General features: G+C 33.1%; 1 protein-coding gene across 1 annotated transcript; it reads left to right on the top strand.

The window, feature by feature from the left end:
* The first annotated feature begins 373 nt into the window (after window positions 1-373).
* Window positions 374-23,400, top strand: LOC144838797 (DNA (cytosine-5)-methyltransferase PliMCI-like). Its single transcript, XM_078694286.1, has 35 exons — window positions 374-480; window positions 738-786; window positions 947-1,008; window positions 1,335-1,380; window positions 1,503-1,897; window positions 2,401-2,535; window positions 3,314-3,380; window positions 3,936-4,019; window positions 4,131-4,240; window positions 4,351-4,469; window positions 4,695-4,787; window positions 5,254-5,411; window positions 5,944-6,021; window positions 6,543-6,646; window positions 7,687-7,855; window positions 8,548-8,645; window positions 9,024-9,141; window positions 9,472-9,555; window positions 10,354-10,481; window positions 10,980-11,085; window positions 14,767-14,991; window positions 15,257-15,324; window positions 15,859-15,982; window positions 16,740-16,971; window positions 17,310-17,428; window positions 17,655-17,726; window positions 18,151-18,271; window positions 18,426-18,577; window positions 18,965-19,096; window positions 19,705-19,851; window positions 20,743-21,057; window positions 21,374-21,540; window positions 21,658-21,904; window positions 22,112-22,228; window positions 22,391-23,400. Exons 1-35 carry the CDS (start codon window positions 428-430, stop codon window positions 22,535-22,537), a joined length of 4,641 nt encoding a protein of 1,546 aa, XP_078550412.1. The 5' UTR covers window positions 374-427; the 3' UTR covers window positions 22,538-23,400.
* Window positions 23,401-24,237: the final 837 nt, after the last annotated feature.

Here is a 24,237-nt window from a genome sequence, read left to right as displayed (position 1 = left end):
AAGGCAGTGATGGCGCTCCATATTAAAAGAATTAGGATGTGACGTCACAAGGTTGTTGAACTCAATTGAACTTGATCGCTTAAGAAATGGAAGAATCCACACACTTCATGTGGCAGGTTAAGTACAAATATTGGCTGCGTATATATAACTATCTATAAATGCATCTAGATAAGTATTGCAATTAATTACGATAGAGTTTAATGTTTTTAAAAGGACTTTGTATGATACATAATGATTATTGAATAATTCAGAAAATATATCTTGCATTTTAATCCCTATATATGAAAGTAGTTGTTTCCAGTTGGATTTACCCGACCTGACCTTAAAATGGTAAGGGCGCGAAAAGTGAGCCAAAGTGTGTTTTGTGTTTGATCGTGATTTCTTTATTCGTGTTGTTGTGAAAGCTGTTTGTATTCTTCTAAAAGAAATGCCAACTAAAGTTGAAAATGAGTTTCACGTTACGAGTCAAGTTAAAGATACGTAAGTTGCTATATTTCATTGCTGAAGCAGCCTCCAATATTTTAAGATATCTTCTGCTGTTTTAGCTTTCATTTATCATGACATGTTTTGATCTCTCTAGCCTGGCTTAGAGGCTAGGCCTATATAGGCTAGCTAGCAAAGCTTGGTAGGACGTCTAGCCCACTGGGCTCTGGCTAGCTAGGTAGCATACTATAATAGACTTAGGCCAAGACCCACTAGGTTCACATTTAAAGTGAATTTTACTCTTTTGTTTGCAGCCTGTTTGAGTTGGAAAATGACTTCCAAGTTGGAAACATGACTGAAAAGGCAAGTGTTTAAAGAACCTTTAATATTTTTATTTTTACTTGTAATTTAGGCCTGTGCCTAGATGTGACCTTTAATATTCAATCAGCAAAACCTTTAAAGTGTCTTTTTAAATATGTTATACTAATGCTAATTATAACACAGCCATTTAATCATTTTTCAGGGTTTTGTGATGAAGAAAAGCAAGCTTTTGTATGATCATCTACCAGAGATAATCCAAACCAGGTGGCCAAATATTTTGCACATTTGTTTAGCAATTGTATACTGTACTGTAGTTATGCCTATCTATTTCTATTGTAATGTTGAGCAATTGCATAAAAACAATACAGGACTCTCTGAAAACCGGAAACTCTCCCAATACCTACCAGACGTATCTCATGTTCATACGGTCCCACATTCATTTTTCATTAAAAACACATTCCCAATACCAGACTTTCCAAAAAGCTAGACATATTTGGCCAGCCCAAGGGTGTCCAGTATTGGGAGAGTTTACTGTTTATGTAATGTATTTGTTTTCATTTTTTGTAATTAAAATGTTTGTTTTAATGTAGACTGAAAAATCTTGATGCTGATTTTAAACAAGAGGAACTAACTGAGGTAAAGTATAATAAGGCATAATAATAAACAAACTGTTATAGCTTGCCAGCCCATCATTGCAGATGCTTCTTTAGTCATATATTATTCAGTAATTACATTTGGTTTATTTTACATAATAACAGAAAGGTTATTACGCAAAGATTAATGATGTCCTGGAGGCATACACATCAAAAGTAGCAGAGACTACCAACGGCACAAATGGTACGAAATCAATTGACCAATCAGGTGATGGCATGGAGGTTGAATGTAAGATGAATGGAAAAACTAAAAATCACACTGATGAAACTGATGTGACAGACACGAATAGCAAACAAATGGAGGTTGATGGAGAGTTGAGTGATGAGAAAAAAGAATCGGTACCAAGTAGCAAGAAAGCCAAACAAAATAACAATGGAAGACGGGTGGTTCAAGGAGAGGTTGTGGAGAAAGAGGAGAGTTTGAGTAAGACACCAAAAGAGAAGAAGTCCAAACAACCTGATCCTAAGCAACCCAGTATAGCAGCAATGTTTGCTAAGATGTAAGCAAATTACATAAACACCATTTTTCCAGCCTATATTTAGTATCGAACGCACTTATCTGACTTAAAATGGGCTAATACAAGATTTGGCCATAGAGGGTGATGGGTTTGAGAATGTTGACCAATTCAGCTTTTTGGAAATATGGACCGAAATTTGCAAATTCTAAATAAAGCATTTTTTAGAATATACTCCATAGATTTTAAAAGTTATAGCCAAAAAACTACAAATTGTCCATTGGAGGGATAGGAATATATTCGCAAAGTGACGTCACCCGCAAATTTTTGGGATTTTCATACACCTTCTAGTAACACCAAATAGCCCCAAAAAATCATTCAATCCATTCAAAGTCCATTTTAAGCCAATTCCAAGTAAAAAGTAGAGTACTATGAATGAGTCATTTTCAATTTTTTTTTACCCCTGAAAAATCCCTCCACCCCCTAAAAGACGGCCTATTATAATTATTATTTTTTCTAGACATTAACATTGTATGTTACTACTACAGGCCTAATAAGAGAAAGAATGTTGATATTGATGTAAAAGAGGAACAAAACGGCAGTCAAAAGAGAAATGGAAATGCAGAAAAAAAGATAAAAATTGAGGAGGATGATGGGTCAGCTTCAGATAATGGAACCAACACGTAAGGAGAAAACATTCTTGTTGCATGATTATTAAATTAAAAAATCTTACAAGTTCTTGCTGTACTTTAACAGTAAAGCCATGTTCGCTCTGGACTTGAAAAATGGTAAATTTAACCACTTTAGCTTTACCCAATGTCATCGGAAGATTTGACCATTGTTCGCACTTGAATATTTTCATGCAGTTACTTTTACCATAATTTTACCAAAATTTAACTGTGATGTTAAAAACGACTGACTCGCATTTGTTAACATGAGTCGTACGTTCGGATTTTACTTTTTAGCCGCATGGTTAGTTTTACCGAGACCATGGTAACTTTTACTGGGAAAGCAGCGGTTGGTAAAAGTAACTACTGGACTTGGTTACTTTAACCCTGTGGGAATTGTAGCCAGTGTTTGGATTTGACTTTTCTTGGTCAATTCAGCCGGCGACTCTGTTTCTTCTCTCTTTCTTCAGCCCATATTGTCCCACTGCTGGGCAAAGGCCTCTCCCAATTGATGACAGTTGTGCCTGTCCTTTCCAAATCTTGGCCATTGCTTAATTTGACCAAATTTAAATCCAGTGCGATCAATGCTTATGATGCAAAATGAAATTGCGATTCAGGAGATGCACAAAAATGTACCAGAAAGATAGATAAAGAAAGATCTAAAACCCACAATACCCCATTTTCTATCATCTCTAGCTTAGCAGTATCCTTTCAGTAAATGTTTCCCGTTTGAATGTTTATTTGTTGCAAAGAATAAACAAATAAACTTATGTACTTTGTTGTGTTCTTTCAGTCGTAATCTACGCACAAAAACTGATGATGCTAAACCTTCAATGAAATCAATGACTACTGAAGAGAACGTGAGTAATTTTTGTGGAAGCAAGATTGTTTTTTGGTTTCTTGTCTACAGCTCTGTTTACACTATCAAACTAGTTTGACAAAAAAAGTGTGATGTGCCCAAATATGGTAGTGATATGTCCAAATATGGTAGTGATATGACATCATGTCCATATCACATTTTGTTGTCACATAAAGTTTGATAGTGTAGACAGAGCTTAAAAATCTTGCAATCCATGGATATTTCAAGGTTGATAATGTCCATTCGCATGGTGCCATTCTAACGATTATCGTGCAGTGGACTTTTAACACTTTTCAACTACATTCTTTCAATTCTTCTGCCAATTTAGGGACTCTCTCTTGCTCATGATTCAGTTAGTGAATGATGTTAACTTTCTATATAACTTTCTTCACAAAAAAGACCATATTCCAAAGTTGTAATTTGATGTTTTTATTATTTACCCTTTCCAGCACTGCCCTAATTCTCCAAAAATTCAGTAGCATGGATGAGGAGAATTTTAAAACGGAACCTGCAGCTATTTTCTTAATTTTACTGTTTTGCTATTATTTGTTTTTAGCTCCCACCTTCTCGTTGCCGTGAATGTCGACAACTTCTTGATGACCGTGAACTTAAAATGTTTCCTGGTGACCCTGAAGATGCAGTAAGTTCAAAGTTGACAATAGTTCATGTATTTTAAGTAGGTTATAAAGTTTTTCCCTAAATAGGGGTGTCCTCATGGAGAGGTTTCATTGTAATTTTATTATATTAACAGGTGGATGAGTTTATTGCTTTAACGGATCCTCGATTGTCGCTTTTTACTGGAGAAGAAGCAGAAATAGTCAGTGCTGACGAACGCCCTCAACATAAGATCACAAATTTCAGGTGAGTAAAGATTTTGTTTGATAATTTATGCCTAGGTAAACAACACATATGTTTTAGTAGCAGGCTAATGTTAGGAATAGGTTCGTATAATTTTACATTTTCTTTTTTAGTGTTTATGACAAGAACACCCACATGTGCCCATTTGATACTGGTATGATTGAGAAAAACAAGGAGCTGTTCTTTAGTGGTCATGTCAAGCCAATATATGATGAAAATCCTGCTATGGAAGGTTAGATAAATGCTTTATTTTAACTTATTTAACAAAAATCTATGATGTAAAGAATAAAAAATGTACCATACTATACAGATTCCTTTCTCTTTTATATATTCTGTCATGTGCAATACAAAAATATAAAGAACTGAAATAAATAAACAACTACAAAATAAAGAACCAACAAATATAAAAGTATTTCCTCTAACAGTCACATTTTATATGTTACATTTACTGTTTTAGGTGGCATTGCTACTAAGGCTCTAGGCCCAATAAATGAATGGTGGACTGCAGGCTTTGATGGTGGAGAGAAGTGTTTAATTGGCTTTGGTACAGGTATGTAGGGTATGTTTCGGAGGGAAAATAACACTTTAATAATTCATTAAAAGTATGTTCACTAGAAAGTCCAGTAAGGTTTAGTTAGACTGTGATTATTTTACTTTTGGTAAATCTATTTAAGGTTTAATTTTACCTTATTAGGCTGTGTGTATAGCTGCTTACCAAGGTCATGCATTATACTGTCAGACCCTTAAGCTCTGTCTACACTATCAAACTAGTTTGATAAAAATTGTGTGATGTACCCAAATATGGTAGTGATATGACCAAATATGGCAGTGATATGACATCATCATGTCCATATATGGGCATAAAGTTTGTGTAGACAGAGCTTTAGGCTTTGCCTGACTGGAATATGTGTAATTAGTCAAATGTCTAGCTCGCCTATAATAGTCTTTAAAACCATCTTTATTAAATACGGATTACTAGAGACACTACAATATCTACCTATTTTATTTATTTTCAGCCTATGCTGAATATGTTCTGATGTCACCTAGTGAAGCCTATAAACCCATCTACCAGGCAATGCAAGAGAAAATTTTCATCAGCAAAATTGTCATAGAATTTTTACAGAAAAATGTTGATCTTGATTCTGACTATGAGGACCTTGTCAATAAAATTCAAGTAAGAAAAAGTGATGAAATGTGTGATAAAGATGAGAAAATATGATGAAATGTGATAACATAAAGTGCCTTGAGGATAAAAGTCTGTGATGGTGATGAAAGTGTCAAACATGGAAGAATGAGTGTAAACTGTAAGCAATGAATATTTTGAATATGCTGGTTTGACATTGATATTTTAACTCTAAATCTGTCTACACTATCAAACTAGTTTGACAAAAAAGTGTGATGTGCCCAAATATGGTAGTGATATGACATCATCATGTCCATATGTGGGCACATCTCATTTTTTTTGTCACATAAAGTTTAATAGTGTAGACAGAGGTTAAGGTGAAAAATGAGTTTCTGGGTGTCTGATTGTTATACTATAACAAGATGATGTGTTGAGAAGACACTGATGGCGTGGCTCAGCCTCTTGACAAGAGCCTTACTCTTTCTAGCATCATTACAATCTTCTTAATGTAAATGTACCAAATATCAAGTATTATTATTATATAAATTAGAAAACAGCTTGTATTTATTCATTCTTAATTTAGACTACTGTACCTCCTGATGGTTGCAGCAGTTTCACAGAGGACTCCCTTCTTCGCCATGCACAGTTTGTTGTAGAACAGGTATATCAGCTTTTTATATTCATAATAAACGGATCAAAAATCAATCAAATAAATTTTTATTCCATAAAACTTAAACATTATGTATAGAAGAAATGTCAAATGTTATGAAAAAGGGAACAGATAGATGGCTGAAAAAAATATGGACAAAAATGATACAGGATGACTTGAAAACAGTCTTAAATTAATTATTATATATTAAATTACAACGGGCCTACTTGTAGTAGAACAGGTTATGTCTAAAGCTCTATCTACACTATCAAATTTGAAAAATGTGATTTGCCCATATATGGACATGATGATGTCATAGCACTACAATATTTGGGCACATCACAGTTTTTTTGACAAACTGATTTCATAAGTGTAGACAGAGCTTTACAACCATGAAGCGTATTGATGAATAAACAAATAGATATTTTCAGTCTATGGTGAATGTTAATATATTGGGCTAGTGATTATTTGGTCTCATCTAGACTCACTTAAATCTTCATTTTATAACTTATTAATGTTTTATCCTATCATAGGTTGAAAGCTTTGATGAAGCGGCAGATGAAGATGAAACCCTACTGATTACCACGCTGTGTATGAGAGACCTGATCAAATTGGCTGGTGTCACTCTAGGCAAAAGGTAATTTATTTCAAATGTTTTGCCGATGAAAGACAAAAACCGACTGGTCACGGCAACAGTGTAAAAAAAAAATATAATATGGCAGTTGCTTATTATATGCTATGTCCCCGACATCGACATTAAATGAATAACAATTCAAATATAGAGTATCATGGTGTGCACCACAACGATAGAGGGCGCTGCATGGTTGCTAGCCAACCAAAAAATGCGTTCAACGCTACTATGTTGATAAACTGTAAAGATCTGTATTTCTATCAAATTATGTATCTTGGCTTGATTTTTTTAAACTTAAACTGTAGTTGAAGAAGAAAATGATTTAGTGATCTTTTGAAATTTTAGTTTGTTTTTATTGAAAAGGTTTAGTTTTAAAATGAATACTTCAATAAGCCTATTCCAAACCATTGGTAACCTTGGAGTCACTCAGGCAGGTTGAACGCATTTTTGATTGCGCTAGCAACCACGCAGCGCCACCTACCGTCGTGACGTCAGCACCGTGATACTCTATAGCGATTGGATGGCTTTTTATTCTCACTTCTGTATCTACTACACATTATTCCCCTAGTGCTCCCTCCATGATCTCTCTTATCTTATACTGCCCACTATCGGATGTTATGTCTTGCATTATATTGGAGGGTTACAATAGTATTATAATCTTCAACATCATTGTTTTACTCCTAAAAAATGTTATCAGAAACTGTGCCTCTCTGCTTGGCAGATTAATTCCATCTTTCAATCATTATATATTAAAAACACATTATTATTACAAATCAAAGGTACTGTTACTAACACTGTGAGGTTATGAGGTAGATTTAAACCAAAGTAGTGTTTTTAGTGTTTAACTAGGACACTGTGAGACATAGTTACAATGGTTCCTCACAAAGAATATAGTCCTTATGTGATAGAATGCCCCTGATGGAATTCAAACCTGTGCCCTCTCGCTGACAAGACCAGCAACATAACCATTAGACTACAGAGACTTAATTTTTGAAAACCTGTTATTGCCTTTCTTGAATTTTGCATTTTGTTGTCTTGTTCAACAGGCGTGCTGCCCGAGGTGTATCACTAAAGAAACGAAAGGAGAAACAGGAACCTGTTCGGGCTACAGTCACGCCTCTTGTATGCAACATATTTGATATGTTGTTCCCGGATGAGATGTTAATGGAGAAAGGATCGGCAGCAGCCCGTAGACAACGATGTGGAATGTGTGATGTAAGTATTTATTTATATAAATCCAAAAGCATATTACTGAAAAAATGAGAATGATGTGGTATCAGTGACTGGATCTCAATGGAGATACAACTAAAATAAGCACTGAAAAAATGACAATGCTGTGGGTATCAGTGGCTGGATCTCAATGGGGATACAAAATAAAATAAGCACTGAAAAAATGACAATGCTGTAGGTATCAGTGGCTGGATCTCAATGGAGATGCAAATAAAATAAGCACTGAAAAAATGACAATGCTGTAGGTATCAGTGGCTGGATCTCAATGGAGATACAAATAAAATAAGCACTGAAAAAATGACAATGTTGTGGGTATCAGTGCCTGGATCTCAATGGGGATACAAAATAAAATAAGCACTGGAAAAATGACAATGTTGTGGGTATCAGTGGCTGGATCTCAATGAAGATAGAAATAAAATAAGCACTGAAAAAATGACAATGTAGTGGGTATCAGTGGCTGGATCTCAATGAAGATACAAATAAAATAAACAATAAAAAAATCAAAATGATGTAAAACAATGAAAGTACTTGCAGAGAAATTAGAAATATTTATTAAGAATAAGAATATTTATTTTATGTTTTAGTAAACAAAGGCTTAACACACTGTCCAGATTCACATACAGATAATTAGGAAACTGCGTTCTCCAAACATTTATCATTATTATGTTATTTTGTAGAAATGTCAACTGCCAGATTGTGGTAAGTGTACAGCATGTAGAGATAAAGTGAAGTTTGGAGGTTCAGGAAGGGCTAAGCAAGCATGTATTCACAGAAGGTAACTTAACAATTATTACACAATTCAATATACATTGCTGTTTTAAATCAATTGAAAGAGGCTGAAGCGAGGAGGGAGTTGGGTGGAGGGAATAAAGTAGTAAAGCGCAACGCAAGTAATTTGGCCAATAATAACGCAATGAATCATCCACTGTCACTTGTGATTTTGATTACTTATTTTTTTGTATTTTGTATTTCTTATTTTCAAAATATGCACCTTTGTATAAGTGTGCCACTGATTTAAAAGTTTAAATCAAATTAATAATAACAAAAAATATTTTTCAAATGAACAAAAGAAACATTTCATACACTTTAAGTCACTCTGCATATTTATTTAATAAATTTCTTCGCATCCATAACTTTTTTTATATAAATGTAGATGCCCAAATATGGCAGTGCAAGAAGCGGAAGACAATGATGATGTTGAGGAGAATGTTGACTTGGAAGCACAAAAAAAAAAGAAATGGAAACTTGGATCACCACTTAAGAAAAGAAAGGTATCATTTGAATTATATCAACGATACATTGTCTGAACGATATTAACAAATTAAGCTAAGCTCTGTCTACACTATCAAAATGTTTGCGACAACAAAATGTGATGTGCCCATATATGGACCTGATGATGTCATGTCACTACCATATTTGGGCATATCACTACCATATTTGGGCGAATCACACTTTTTTTGTCAAACTAGTTTGATAGTGTAGACAGACCTTTATAAAAATGTTAAATTGAATTATTTTTATTGAACAATTTTCTACAAAAACCAGATTAATTTACGGACACTTTAATATGCAAATTCTAAAATGTTGGTTTTTTTTTTCAGACCAAGGTGATGTGGAAAGATGAACCAGTATCAGCTGAAGATGATCGTACATATTACTCATCAGTCTTAATTAATGATGAACAGGTGATTATACTATACAGCCATTGCCTGCTTGGAGGTGCATTATTACATTTTGAGATCCTCCGAGGGAATTAAAGTCCCATAGCAAAAAAAATTAGTAGATTTAAGTAGGCTTAAGTAGAAATAGCTCTATTTTTAGTAGCCCTAATAATGGAATGACTACTTCCCAGCTAGCTATATATGCCATTTTAATTTCACATTATAGTTATCCACTTTGACCAAAAATTGGATCTAAACAAAATTTATTTACCTGAAAAAATGTAATTTAAAGCAAAAAATGGTAAAATTGGCTGGCAGCCAATGGTTTTTTTTAATTTAACCATTTATTATTTTATTTTATAATGAAAATGAATAACTTTATTAAAACTACAAAATAACCTATTCACAGTCTGATTTAATTAATCTTCATTTTTTCATGGGGGTTACTATTAGAGTAACAAAAACTATTGACAAAATGACATTATGAAGACAGTCGTATTTTGAAAATAAGGAGATAATGCATGTTGATCTCGGGAGTGGGGGAAGGATTGAGTGTTTTTGAGTTTAGAAAATAAAGTTCAAACAAATTTGTTTATTCGTACGGTACTGTTTTATTATTTTTATTTTTTGATTGTTTTTAAGGGTGGGTTACTATTTTCAGGTGCCTAATTTAAGATTAGTAATAGTAACCCACTACTAAACCGCCCACTACTCTAATAGTAACCCACCCTAAAAAACAATCAAAGAATAATAACCCAGGGTTACAATTAGAAGATTTATGTATTTTGTTATTAACTTGGTTTTGTTATATTATCTTGCTAGGTGGATGTTGGTGACTGCGTACGTGTAAATCCTGACGATCCAAGCAAGCCGTTGTTTTTAGCGCGTGTGATGTCAATGTGGCAGGAGGCAGAAAACGATGAACCTATGTTTCATGCTCAGTGGTTTCTGTAAGTTAGTTTATTTATGTATTTATCTTTACACTTGGTGTACTATTACTGCTCTCCAAAAGTCCAATACAACCCACAAAGCAATAAGAATAATAAGAAATATTTCTTACAAAAAACGCCGCTCGACATTTTAAAATTAATCGTTAAAAATCGTTTAAAATTACATCCCATGACCCGGCTCACATAGTCTAGTATAAAGCTTCTTATTGATTATGTCAATGTTATTGTTATCTCTGGGGTTTTAGCTGGCTAAAACCACACATCACATGTATCTATTGTAATTATTCCAAAGCTCTGTTTACACTATCAAACTATTTTGACGAAAAAAGTCTGATGTGCCCAAATATGGTAGTGGTATACCCAAATATAGTAGTGGTATGCCCAAATATGGTAGTGATATGACATCATTATGTCCATATATGGGCACATCACATTTTTTTGTTGCATAAAGTTTGATAGTGTAGACAGAGCCTTAAACCCTTTGGAAAACCTTTACAGATATGGATCTGAGACCGTGCTTGGGGAGACATCGGACAATCTGGAAGTCTTTGTTGTTGACGAGTGTCAAGACACGTATCTAGGCTCAGTCAATTCCAAATGCCAGGTATGTGCTATTATAATTATGTTTTCCTAAAACAAACAACCGTAGTAATGCACAAAGCCTCGGGTCAACCAGCTCGGCTACAGTGATTAAGTTCACTTAGGTTGAACCTGGTCTCCTCAATTTCATTTTTTTTTTTATGTATATAGTGAAATAGACCAAATAAATAATGAAATGAAATAATTGTTTTGACTGTGTTGTTAGGTTCAATGATCCTTATACCCTGTGGTAATTTGAAGTCCTGTATTATTCTACAGGGGTAGAATTTCCTCAAAAGGCACCATCAGCAAATAGTTGCTGTGGGCCATGGCTTTACTACAGCAATTTATTTTTCTTCTACAGCAGAAATTTCATTTTTTTTTTCGGTATCAATTTTCGGACCTTGATTTAAAAAAATACCCCAAGGTTTCAAAACATGTTTTCCATCGGTGATTGAACAAAATTGTTTATTTTAAAATTAAGCCAAGAAAAATCATATCAGGGATATGTATACAATAACTAAAGCCAGATCTAGAAATGGTTAATTCATACTTGTGCATTTACTGTACTGTATGCATCAGCTATTTAGATAGCTTTGCTAGGCTGTTTAGTTAGGTAGGCCTAGCCAGTTAGTAGTACTAGCTAGGCTTAGTTACTGTAGGCCCCTAGTGTAGTAGTAGGCCTAGACAAAATTGGACAGAAAACTTGAAATTATTTACCTTTATATTATGAGCTAGGCTGAAGGGAAGGATGATATAAGCATCATGTTTTGACAAAGAGGGAGAGTCAAGGGACCAAACTGGTAGAAATTTTAGAAGATAAAGTGCAAGAAAGAATTGAAGCAACTTGACACTCTCAATAATGAAATTATAACGTAGGCTACCTTACTTAGACCTATTATATATTTTTCCATTAACTATATTTTATATAATTTAATTGCTGCACTTAATAAAAGAAATCAGTTGTTCAATCATGTTAGCTATAATCAGGGAGGCATCTCTCGGACACCGCACTGGATACCCTATTAAGAACTATAGTAAATTCGCGCTTGAGAGCAAGTAGGGGAATTCCTCTTTTGGCGACTCCTGGACATTTTTTTTATATATTAAGTTTTTTGCCTATTAAACCGTTCAAATAGATACAATAATTGTTAATGTATATAGTTTTTTTTAGTATTTTGTAATAAACATGCCACGGCCACCCTTGCAGCATCACGGAGGCTGACCAAGAACACTATGTGTGTGTGTGTACACCGCATCACGGTGATAAAAAAAACCATGTGCTTGCTAACGTGACGTCATATCGCCCAAAGTTTCCTCCTCTGTTTTTCCACACACTGTACTCCCGAGGTAGTAAGAGTAATGATTTATTTACGTAATAAAACACAATACCTTTACAAATATTTAGTCATTGTTTAAATATTGTGATGACTATACATAGGCCTAGGCTGCCACGAAATGGTAAAATGTTAGTAAATAGCAACATTTAAATACAGTAAAGATGTATGTTAGCGCTAGATAGATGGCGACCGGTTTCATTATTGTTTTGTCCATGGCATCATCCATGTAAGGAACAGGCTATAGATGATACGGCAGTTGGAGTTTTATCTGTGTTTACAATGTTGACATTTTTAACGGTACAAAAAAAGAAATTGACGTCAAGCATTGCTAAAACAAAATGAGTATATTGTAGGAATGTTCTATAATTTGAAAATGTTCAACAAAAATTGGGGAATTGTAGGTGCTGATAATTTAATATTTGGTAGGTTTTAACAGCAATTACCACAGCAGTTCAAGGCCCTTTCTACAGCAATTACCATCGGTGCTGTCGAGAGAGTCGATCCATTATATTTACTAAACATTTTAGATCTATTTATATATTTTTATATTAAATTCCTTCCTAGAATATAGTTAATATATACAAAAGATCATCTAATTTAAATGATGGCAATCAGTACCTTGTTTTTGAACAGAGTATATCTAGACCATGAAATTTACAAAACAACATAATTCCACATCCGAAAATAAATATGACTAAGATGATAACGATCGACGATAAATAGACAAAATATGCGAAAAAAGTCTGATGTGCCCAAATATGGTAGTGGTATACCCAAATATGGTAGTGGTATACCCAAATATGCTAGTGGTATACCCAAATATGCTAGTGGTATACCCAAATATGGTAGTGATATGACATCATTATGTCCATATTTGGGAATGTCACATTTTTTTGTCACATAAAATTTGATAGTGTAGACAGAGCTTTAGAAATAATAGTCACTTTTGGCATATTTATTGTATTATGTCTAGTGGAGCATAACAGTTTGATTAAACTTTATAACAATAGTTCATTTTTGCTCATAATAAAATTCCATTTCAAGCAATATTTCAAAATTAAAGTATTTGTACTTTATTCCTTCTGATATAACTTGTAATTTGATGTATCTCAATCTCATTTCTATGTAATCACTTAGCCTAAGTCTGTGTTTCTTTTTCTTATCACGTATTCCTTCATCATAACATTTATGCTGAAAATCTGTGTTTCTTTTTTGTTATCTCGTTATGCTGCCCAACTTTTGAACAAATGCTGCCTTTTGATCAAAACAAGTTCTATTCTATTCATAAAATGTATACTGTACTAGTTTTAAAGAAGTATAACAAATTATAAATATTTCTGTGGGTGCTCAAATTGCAGATAACGCCTATTTTTATTTCTTATTGAAATGGGTGGTTATTTGTTTGCTTTTTTAAGTCAAAATTGATCAAAATATTCAGATATATTTAGTAACTTTAGTTAAATTGAATTTAAAATGTATTATGACTTTGTATAATTTTGAAGTGAGTTTGCTATAAATAATTCTTATGCTTAGAAAGTAAATTTCTTGACTTTATTTGTTTTGGTGTTTGGTGCTCCATTTATAAGCAATTTCATATTTATAAAGGCAAATTACTGAAAATAATGACAATGTTGTAGGTATCAGTGGCTGGATCTCAATGGAGATACAAAATAAAATAAGCACTGAAAAAATGACAATGCTGTGTGTATCAGTGACTGGATCTCAATGGAGATACAAAATAAAATAAGCACTGAAAAAATGACAATGCTGTGCGTATCAGTGGCTGGATCTCAATGGAGATACAAAATAAAATAAGCACTGAAAAAATGACAATGCTGTGCGTATGAGTGGCTTGATCTCAATGGAGATACAAAATAAAATAAGCACTGAAAAAATGACAATGCTGTGCGTATCAGTGACTGGATCTCAATGGAGATACAAAATAAAATAAGCACTGAAAAAATGACAATGCTGGGTGTATCAGTGACTGGATCTCAATGGAGATACAAAATAAAATAAGCACTGAAAAAATGACAATGCTGTGTGTATCAGTGACTTGATCTCAATGGAGATACAAAATAAAATAAGCCAAAAAGCTTAATCAAAACGATAAAGTAAAACCAACATAAGAATGTCATATTTATAGATGTTTTTAAACTAACTGGTCAATTCAGGTGATTTCATCCCTAACTGTAAAATATTACATCAAAATTATTTAAACAAAAAATATGTATGGGTAAGTCACAAAATATAATAGTTCAGGTTTGGTTTTGTTTTCCTTTGGCCACAGAGTGGCAGATATTTTTGGTCTGAGCTCTGACAGTATTCATTTTGTTTTATTTTTTATTATGCTTTAAATCTTGCAGATTATCTACAAAGAGCCCAAGCCAGATTGGTTTATGATAGGCGGAATTGAAGACTTTAACTCTGACCGTGTTATTGAGAAAGACGACGGCAAGACTTTCTTCTATCAGAAGCTTTACGAGCCTACCACTGCACGTTTTGTTGACGTCCCCAAAACTAAGAATACGTCAGGAGTGCCTGATTTCCGGTTCTGCCCATGTTGTATAAGACTTAAACAACAAGAAAAGGTTAACAAATATTTGTTACAATCAACTCCGCTCTCCTTTGGTTGAGTCCAGAAAGTTTTCCAGAAATGTTAACTTTCCAAATAATTACAGACCTAATCCAATTAGGCAGAAAAATCTATTTTTCAATGAATTCAACAGTATTTTGGTTATCTAATAGTATATAAATCAAATTATTGTGAAAAGAAAAGCTTTTGTAAGAGTGGTCTTTAGTTATCGTTATTCTGAAAAGAAAAACCTTTGTATTGACTAATCCTTTATTCTTTAGGAAAACACGCCAAAGGCATTTGAGGAAGTGAACGTTGAAGATGGTGGCAATAACAAAACTTATTATGGGTGCGTTTACCACAAGTATTGTTATGTATTCATGAGCCAGTAATTTAATATTAAAATAATAGTGTTAAACTATATGCACTATTTTATTACATACAATAGTTCAAACAGAGTTCACTAACCTGTCATACTTACATATAACTTAAATATGAGTTAATGTGAACTGCCTGTATGTACTGTATGTACAATAGTACAGACAGCATTCACCCAGTTTTAATACTTGCATAAAGAGTGATTTGCGACGAACGACTTGGGAACAATGTCATTGATACACATGCTGGGAAGTCGTGCTTTCTCATAAAATCTTTATACTGTTTTGGTGTTTTGTCTAGGTCCAGGCCACTACCGACCACATATAAATAGGTCATAGTTTATTTTGTTGTTTCAAATCGAAATCTTAAAGTCAACTGCTTTATTTAATATGATAATAGTATAGATGTTGTATTCAAAAAGTTGTAACTGAAAATTTCTATTGTAGGTTTGGGGAAAATTATATATAAAGAATACATGTGTTACAGTATTGTTGCTTTTTTTCAGATGTTGTATGTTTGAAGGAGTTGAGTACAAGATATCTGACTCGGTTTACCTGAATCCGGATGCATTTACGTTTTCAATCAAGCCAAAAGCGCCACCAACGAAAAAATATATGAAGAAAGAAGTGGTATGATAATAGGTTAATTATCAATATGTAAGAACAGTTTTGTAGTGGAGCTGTAGCTTGGTGGTTAACGTGCTTGCCTTCCAATCCCAAGGTTTAGGGTTCAATCCCGACCTAGTGCCTAGTGTAACTCTTTCAACTCCACTCCCTAACCCTCAAATAAGTCTTAGTTTATAAGCATAAATTATTAAATAGTTTATCCATCTTGTAATTGGCGAGTTACTTGATGTTGGATGCGTATGAAATTAAAAAAATATAAAAAAATAATTTTTACATAAAACCCACATATTCCGGATTACCATACATTTTGTCTATACAAAGGTTTGCTGGGATTGGCTTAATGAAAGTTTTAAACACATACAGTATCTATAACAGAAAGCAAGATAAGAATGTTAAATGTGGACTAAATGAGTTACATTTTGAATCTATTAAATTTTAGCCCAGGAGAATTACGATATATATTGTCATATAATCAATGTAGACTTATTAATAATTATGTTTAAAATATACACAATTATTAGGTAAATTTGATGCCTAAATTGGTTATATGATAATTTCTAAGCTCTGTCTGCACTATCAAACTTTGTGAAGAAAAAAAATGTGATGTACCCATATATGGACATGATGATGTCATATCACTACCGTATTTAAGCACTTTGTGTACATCAGACTTTTTTGTCACATAAAATTTGATCATTTAGATAGAGCTTTATACAATTTTTAATTAATAATTTCTTGTTTAATTAAAAAATTTTACTAGGATGAAGACTTGTACCCTGAATATTACCGAAAAACATCAGATTACGTTAAAGGTAGCAACCTTGAATGCCCCCCTCCATTCCGTATTGGTCGTATTAAACATATCTACACAAAGAAAGGCAACGACACTATTCGGTTGCGAGTCAATAAGTTTTACCGTGCACAGGATACGCATAAAGGCGTGACGGCTGGTTATCATGTAGACCGCAATTTACTATATTGGAGTGATGAAGGTAATTTAATTCAATCTTTTATTTTTTAATCTCTGGTTCATAGAAAGTATAAAACATAATAATTTAGTGAGTGAGTTGCCGAGTGGTTAAGACAGTGGAACCGTAATTACATAGTCTTACGAGTCTTCTCGGATAAATACAATAATCCTTGTGTCCAGTGTACACACATTGCTTGTGTACTTTAAAGAACCTTGTACATCTTTCGAGATGAATAGAGTGTTGCCCCGGTGTACAAGTTCACACACTGAAACACAATATCTAGTTCATGAATATAAGAAGAATACATACTGTACAGTTGATTATTTCTATAACTTTGTTTGATTTTCATTTGTTTGTAGAAGCAACAATTGACTTAACATGGGTTCAAGGTAAATGTATGGTAGTGTACGGTGAAGATCTTTCAGAGACCGTTCAGGAATATTCAACTGCTGGGGAAAATAGGTTCTATTTTCTTGAGGTAAAACTCTTTTTTAATACGTATTACTTCTCATTATTGCATACAAAATAAGTTGGAAAAAATGGATTTCAGAATCGTCCATCGTCTTTCAATTTTCACTTTTATAGAAAGGGCAATTAAGGTAAAAAAAATTTATTAACTTTTTTTTTTTTTTCAAATTCTTTATTCATCCCGCGAATATGACAATTTAAACCTAACTTAATAATTCTTCTTTCTAACATTTTAGGCATACGACAGTGAAAATAAGCAATTTGAAGACCCACCATGTCATGCTAGGGGTGCCATTAACAGAGGCAAGGTAAGCATTGCTATTCAGGGATATAATAGCTATGAGCTAAGAAACATTTGAAAGTTGTGTATACTTGACAATTTAAAAAAAGTAACTGAATACTGAATACTGAAAAGCTTTATTTGTTTATTATCATAGAATAATAATAGAAATTCTTTTCAAGTTGAACACAATTAAACATGGTGAAACATGATACTTGTAATCATTATTGACAAACGTCAACTTCAAAGAAACATTTGAAAGTTGTGTATACTTGACAATTTAAAAAAAGTAACTGAATACTGAATACTGAAAAGCTTTATTTGTTTATTATCATAGAATAATAATAGAAATTCTTTTCAAGTTGAACACAATTAAACATGGTGAAACATGATACTTGTAATCATTATTGACAAACGTCAACTTCAAATCTGAAATTTAATTTTGTTATTAGGGCAAGGGAAAGGGCAAAGGAAAAGGAAAGGGCAAGTCATCTGTATCCTCGCCTAAGAAGACTGAAGTGCCCCCTAAACATCACAAACTAAAGTGTCTGGATGTGTTTGCTGGATGCGGAGGTAAGCTTCTAGATATAGTGTTTAGGTGGTTGGGATCGGTAAGCCTAATTTAGAAGTTAGTTTGTTTTAAATTTGGAATGCTTTATTGACCACAAATATTCATATTTCCTTGCATCTCTTCTCAGTAATAGTTTTCCTGTCTTTTATTTCCTAGGCCTATCAGAGGGATTCCATGCTGCAGGCATTGCTGAGAGTCATTGGGCCATTGAGAAGGAAGAGCCAGCTGCCCAAGCATTTAGACTGAACAACCCAGGCTGTACTGTTTTCACTGATGACTGCAATGTTTTATTGAAACTAGCTATTGAGGTAAGCATGTTATCTTATATTACAAAGCCACCTTCTTAATCCTTCTAAAACACCTTTAAATGCAATATATCTTATTCTGATTTTAAAACCAAGTTAAAATTATATTTAAAAAATAAGCAATATTTGGTACCAATATCCTTTTGTATGAACTTTAAAGTTTTATATTTTAATGAAATTTAATGAATTTTAACCGTTAATCTGTATATTTTTGTATTTTAAGAGGGCCTCTTCCAGTCAGCTGTACTGCTGTAGTACAGCTGTTAGAGCTACCCTTGTTTAATAAGTAAATAAATAAATATATTTAGTACTGACATTTTTATATTGAATTATAACTATATTGAAGTAGATCTATCTATCATAATTTTAAATAATGTTATTTTTCTATAGGGTAAGAAAACTAACCATACAGGTCAGAGGTTACCACAGAAAGGAGAAGTAGAGCTGTTGTGCGGAGGACCACCATGTCAGGGGTTCAGTGGTATGAATCGGTTCAACTCCAGAGAATACTCCAAGTTTAAAGTAGGTATTACTGTAAAGTTCAAACTGGCCCGTTCCCCCATCTTTTAATTAATGCACAATTTGTTCATTTTATCACATTCTAATATAATTGTTGTGTTTCATTGTCCAGCCTTTTATTTTTATTTATATTTTAACTGCTCTACAATATTTGTGTTGAGTACTTTTACACACAGAATTTTAATATGAAAGAGAGTAATAGAATTATAATATAGATGAATATTTATAATAACATAATTATATTTTTTAAAGAGATAAACATTAAGTAAGTAAGTAAATTTATTGTCATTTCTAAATATATAAAAAACACTACATTGAAATGAAATGAATGGTTTCAGCTAACAACAAATAAATAGAACTTAAACGTTTACTGTAAAACCAGAAACTTTCGTAAAATGATCGGCCATTTTCACGACATAAAACTGTAACAATATCGTGTACCTTTGTGTTATAAAGACGCTAATACATAAGCTATTGTATGCAGCAGAAGGCCTACAGTACGTTCTGAAAATTATTTGTGGCATGAATCTTTTGCGAATTTCATTCACTCTCGAAAGTTTAATGCGCTCGAAAGTTTCTGGTTTTACAGCATTTACTGTTTTTTTTTTCAGAATTCATTGATATCAACTTATCTTAGTTATTGTGATTATTATCGCCCTCGTTATTTCCTACTGGAGAATGTTCGTAATTTTGTTTCGTACAAACGTAACATGGTGTTGAAACTGACGTTGAGGTGTTTGATACGCATGGGTTACCAGGTTAGTTGCATATATGTTATATATTGTTATTTTAAAGCTCAGGTACAGGCATGAATTTTAAATATAATATCTGGTTAATTGTACATAAATCAAATATTTGTAACAGAAATCTAGACGAAAAAACATGAATTTCCCCATATATGGTCAAATACAAAATTTGGCAATATTCTGCCATAAAAACCAGGAAGACTTTTTTTCAGTAGTTAGGTAGTTAACTTAATGTAATAACATGTCTGGTGACTCCCTAGAAGGTGAAAAAAGACGGTGGATATACGGTGGATAATTTTTGCTATAGCATGAAAATAAAAATCTGAAGTTGAATAAAAATACCAGAAATGTAAAATTCAAGTTATATTACCTATATTTAGTCATCTGAAAACATTTTTTACCACACCGTTTATTTTTCATAGTTTTTTTAAATGCCTCTCTATTTACAAAATTTGTGTACAAAAGAATAGAGATTTTACTGTGTAATTTGAACTATCCCCCCACTGATAAGAAAGTGCTTATTTTCAACAAGCTCGTGTAACACAAATAAAATCCCAAAAATTATGAAACATAGGGGAAACTATAGATCGATAATTATTGGAATGTATGATCAATAGACATTTTTTGCCCGCACCTGGCCTTTAAAGGATGCACCTTTGTACTATAACTGTGCCACCGATTTAAAGGTGTAAATCAAAATAAATAAATACAACGTTATTTTCAGTTATTTTAGTTCAAAAAAACAAAAATCATATATTTTAGTTTATTATGTATTAGTGACGACAGATAAAAATGTATGAATTTGTCATGTAGAACTGTGATGTAGTGGCTTGGTTTGCAATTATAAGGAAAAATGTTTTAAAAGACGCTGGGCCAATGAAAAGCCATTTTTTTATATTTCAGTGCACGTTTGGTATCCTGCAGGCGGGCCAATATGGCGTCCCTCAAACTAGACGGCGTGCAATCATTCTTGCTGCCGCTCCTGGTGAGAAACTCCCGTTCTACCCAGAACCAACCCATGTATTCGCCCCCCGTGCTTGTCAACTTTCGGTTGCGATTGACGACCGTAGATATGAGAGTACCACTAAATGGACTTCGGCTCCATATCGCACGATCACTGTACGTGATGCAATGTCCGATTTACCTGAGGTTACAAACGGACACAACAAACAAGAAATGTCCTATGGTGGAGATCCCCAGTCACATTTTCAAAGAAAGGTAAAGTTTTTTACCTATCGATACTATTTTCAATTAAAAACAACTACCCATCTGAGGGGCAGGAGCCAGGATTTTCTAAACGAGGGAGCAGTAGCAGTGCCAGTATGATGTTTATTAAACATGGCATCCCTTTTAATGATTATATGCGAAAATCTATCTATAGTTTCATTCAATGTATGTTGAATAGTTGTAATATTCTTGTTGCTTGTGTTTGCAAACATATGCTCCATTAATGTAGCTCTATGTAACCTTGATTTTTTCAATCTTTGAATAGCTGTTGAAATGAAAACATTATTTTTCTCGATTCTTGAAATAGATACGTGGTAACCAATACCAGCCAATCCTTTGTGATCATATCTGTAAAGAAATGAGCCCTCTTGTTGCTATGAGAATGCGGCATATACCGCTTGCTCCGGGGTCAGACTGGCGTGACCTTCCTAATATTGTTATTACCCTACCTGATGGAACAGTATGTCAGAAGCTGTAAGTTTTTTTAATACTTATTTTTTAGGTCCTTATACTGAATTAACATCAGTTTCTAATGAGGTCATTGTACATGAATTTTTTATGACTACTGTATTGCGTTTTTTTTCTTTAAAGACGGTACACGCACAAAGACAATAAGAATGGTAAATCGTCGACAGGCGCATTGCGAGGTGTTTGCCAATGCATGGAAGCTAAACACCAAGGTTGTGAGTCTGTATACCGGCAGTTCAATACACTTATTCCGTGGTGCCTACCTCACACCGGTAACCGACACAACCACTGGGCTGGTCTTTATGGTCGCCTTGAGTGGGATGGGTTCTTCAGTACAACTGTTACTAACCCAGAACCTATGGGAAAACAGGTATTATTATTATTTTTCTTTCATCATACAGACCATATATCTTTCAGTCACAAGTTTTCAATAATTTTACATACAAAATATACAATTTTATTTAAATATCCCAGTATTTTTTTTCAACAAATTGCCAAATACAGTAATTCTAGTGATACAGATTGAGAAGTGAAAATGCTTTATGTTTCATGGAAAAAACTATTTTCAATTTTAAAGGGTCGTGTACTGCACCCAGAGCAGCACCGTGTGGTCAGTGTGAGAGAGTGTGCCAGGTCACAAGGCTTTCCAGACACCTACAGATTCTATGGAACTATACTTGATAAACACAGACAGGTGTGTATTATATATTTTTTAACTTGAACAACTTACTTTCACTGTCTGAATCTAATAACTTTAAATTAAAATTACTTTTTAAAACAAAATAGAAATGTATTTGAGTTCGACTTTCTTTCCCCCATTTTATTAGCCTCTGGTTAATTTCTTTTTCTATCACAGATTGGAAATGCCGTACCTCCTCCAATGGCTGAGGCTATCGGCAAACAAATCAAGAAATGTCTCATTGCCGTTGAATCGCTGGAGCGTGCCGAAAAAGCAGTAAAGATTGAGAAAGAGGAAAAGACCAAACAAGAAATGAATAAATGATAGATTTGCTATCACGAAAATGAATGGAACAAAAATGCTTTATTGTTGATTTCTATGGATTCTTCAATCTATTGTTTGCTATGAATACAGTGCATATTTCTCATGTATTGTATAACAAAAAACCTGTTTTCCAATGGTTAGTAACCATATTAAGATAACAATACTACAGGTAAAGTAGTAAGTGCATCAATGCATTGTAGGAGTGCATCGCTACCATAAAATATGTATTACCATAAAAGACTTGCTAAGTAATTGTATTAAATAGGTCAACATGTAATTACTGCAGTAGAATCGTAACATTACTGCAGTAACTCGAGTAACTGCAGTAGAATCATTTTAACATGATCGCTAATTCTTTTATTTTTATGTTGGTAAAACTTAATATCTAAAAACAAAAGTTTACAAAAGAATATAATTTAGTGGTATAGAATAATAGGATTTAACAATATCTAAATGCTGTACAATAACAATTCCAAAAAATACTTGAACAATATGTTGCATTTATATATGCTCCAGTTGCTTTCATATATTTGATGACGACTAATGATAAGTGAGTTGTGAGCATGTGCAGTTAATCTTAACGCTCCTTCATAGTCTTCTACATAACAAATATTAGACTGTAGTAAATGTATAGTTTTTATGATCGTTATTCAAAAATTAAATTTAAAAATGTTGTAAAAAAAATGTCTTGTAGGACTTAAAATGTCAATGTTCCCATTTTTGTATATCTTAAAATTGTATTAATAAAAAATGATAAAATTCAATATTTTCCCTAAAATTTAGTGATTTAGTATTTTTGATAAAATAATTGTGATTAAATTTTTGTATTTGAATTTAGCTCAATAAATTTATATTTGTCAGAAAAGAAATATGTGTTTAGTGTTTTATATGAAATTATTGTACCAGATTATCTCTACTGTAGTCTTTGTCCAGTATCATAGGCACATTCTGTATACAATATCACATGTGTATCATATGTGATACTGTATTACAGAATTGTGTATGTTACTGAGCAAATTATAGATACTGATACACAATATATATAAGATCCTGAAACTAAAAAGTCAAAGGGCCAGAAGAGGACACAGCAAACAGTTAATAGTTCCACAAACTTCATCCACAGTCTACCAGCAATCTTTTTTTCCGAGAACTATTAGAACATGTAATACCCTATCGCAGTCTATTGTTAACGTAAATAAACATGCAAACTTTAAAGAAGATTTTAGCAAGCACCTTGTCCAAACCAATTAAACAGCACCACCACTTCACTGAGACATCCTAGTTAATTTCCCTCGTGGAAGATGTGGAAGATTCAGGAGGAAACAAACCAAGTAAGTAAGTACTGTATATATATTGCGTGTCTACATTATTAATAATAATATATTTTAAGTGTTTATGAAAAAAACTCCTAAAACTCAGTGAGTGAAAGTTGTATATGTATTTTTTTTTTTAACTGTTTGAAAATGCTATGCTAGAAAAGAATATATAATATTGGACATTTTTAATTTTTTAAATCATGCTAGCTAATATAAATTTGATATTAAACGACTTAACATTGTAACTACAGTATACTCTCACTCAGTAAATAGTTTAACTTGTTCAAGATAGAGGGCGTAATTTGTATGAAGAGAGCGCGCGAAGCGGCATGTATTTCGCGGGAGAAGACTGTCCATTTAAATTTAAATTGTTTAACTACGGCA

This window comes from Antedon bifida, chromosome 3 (genome assembly GCF_963402885.1).
Source record: "Antedon bifida chromosome 3, ecAntBifi1.1, whole genome shotgun sequence".
Lineage (NCBI taxonomy): Eukaryota > Metazoa > Echinodermata > Crinoidea > Comatulida > Antedonidae > Antedon > Antedon bifida.
The sequence above is the reverse complement of the archived record's forward strand: the minus strand, read 5'-3'. Positions and strand labels throughout refer to the sequence as shown.

Coding starts and splice junctions, on each gene's coding strand:
- LOC144838797 (XM_078694286.1), top strand. CDS start 428: ATGCCAACTAAAGTTGAAAATGAGTTTCACGTTACGAGTCAAGTTAAA. Junction 1,898..2,400: donor GCAGCAATGTTTGCTAAGAT/GTAAGCAAATTA, acceptor TTACTACTACAG/GCCTAATAAGAGAAAGAATG. Junction 21,905..22,111: donor CAGAACCTATGGGAAAACAG/GTATTATTATTA, acceptor TCAATTTTAAAG/GGTCGTGTACTGCACCCAGA.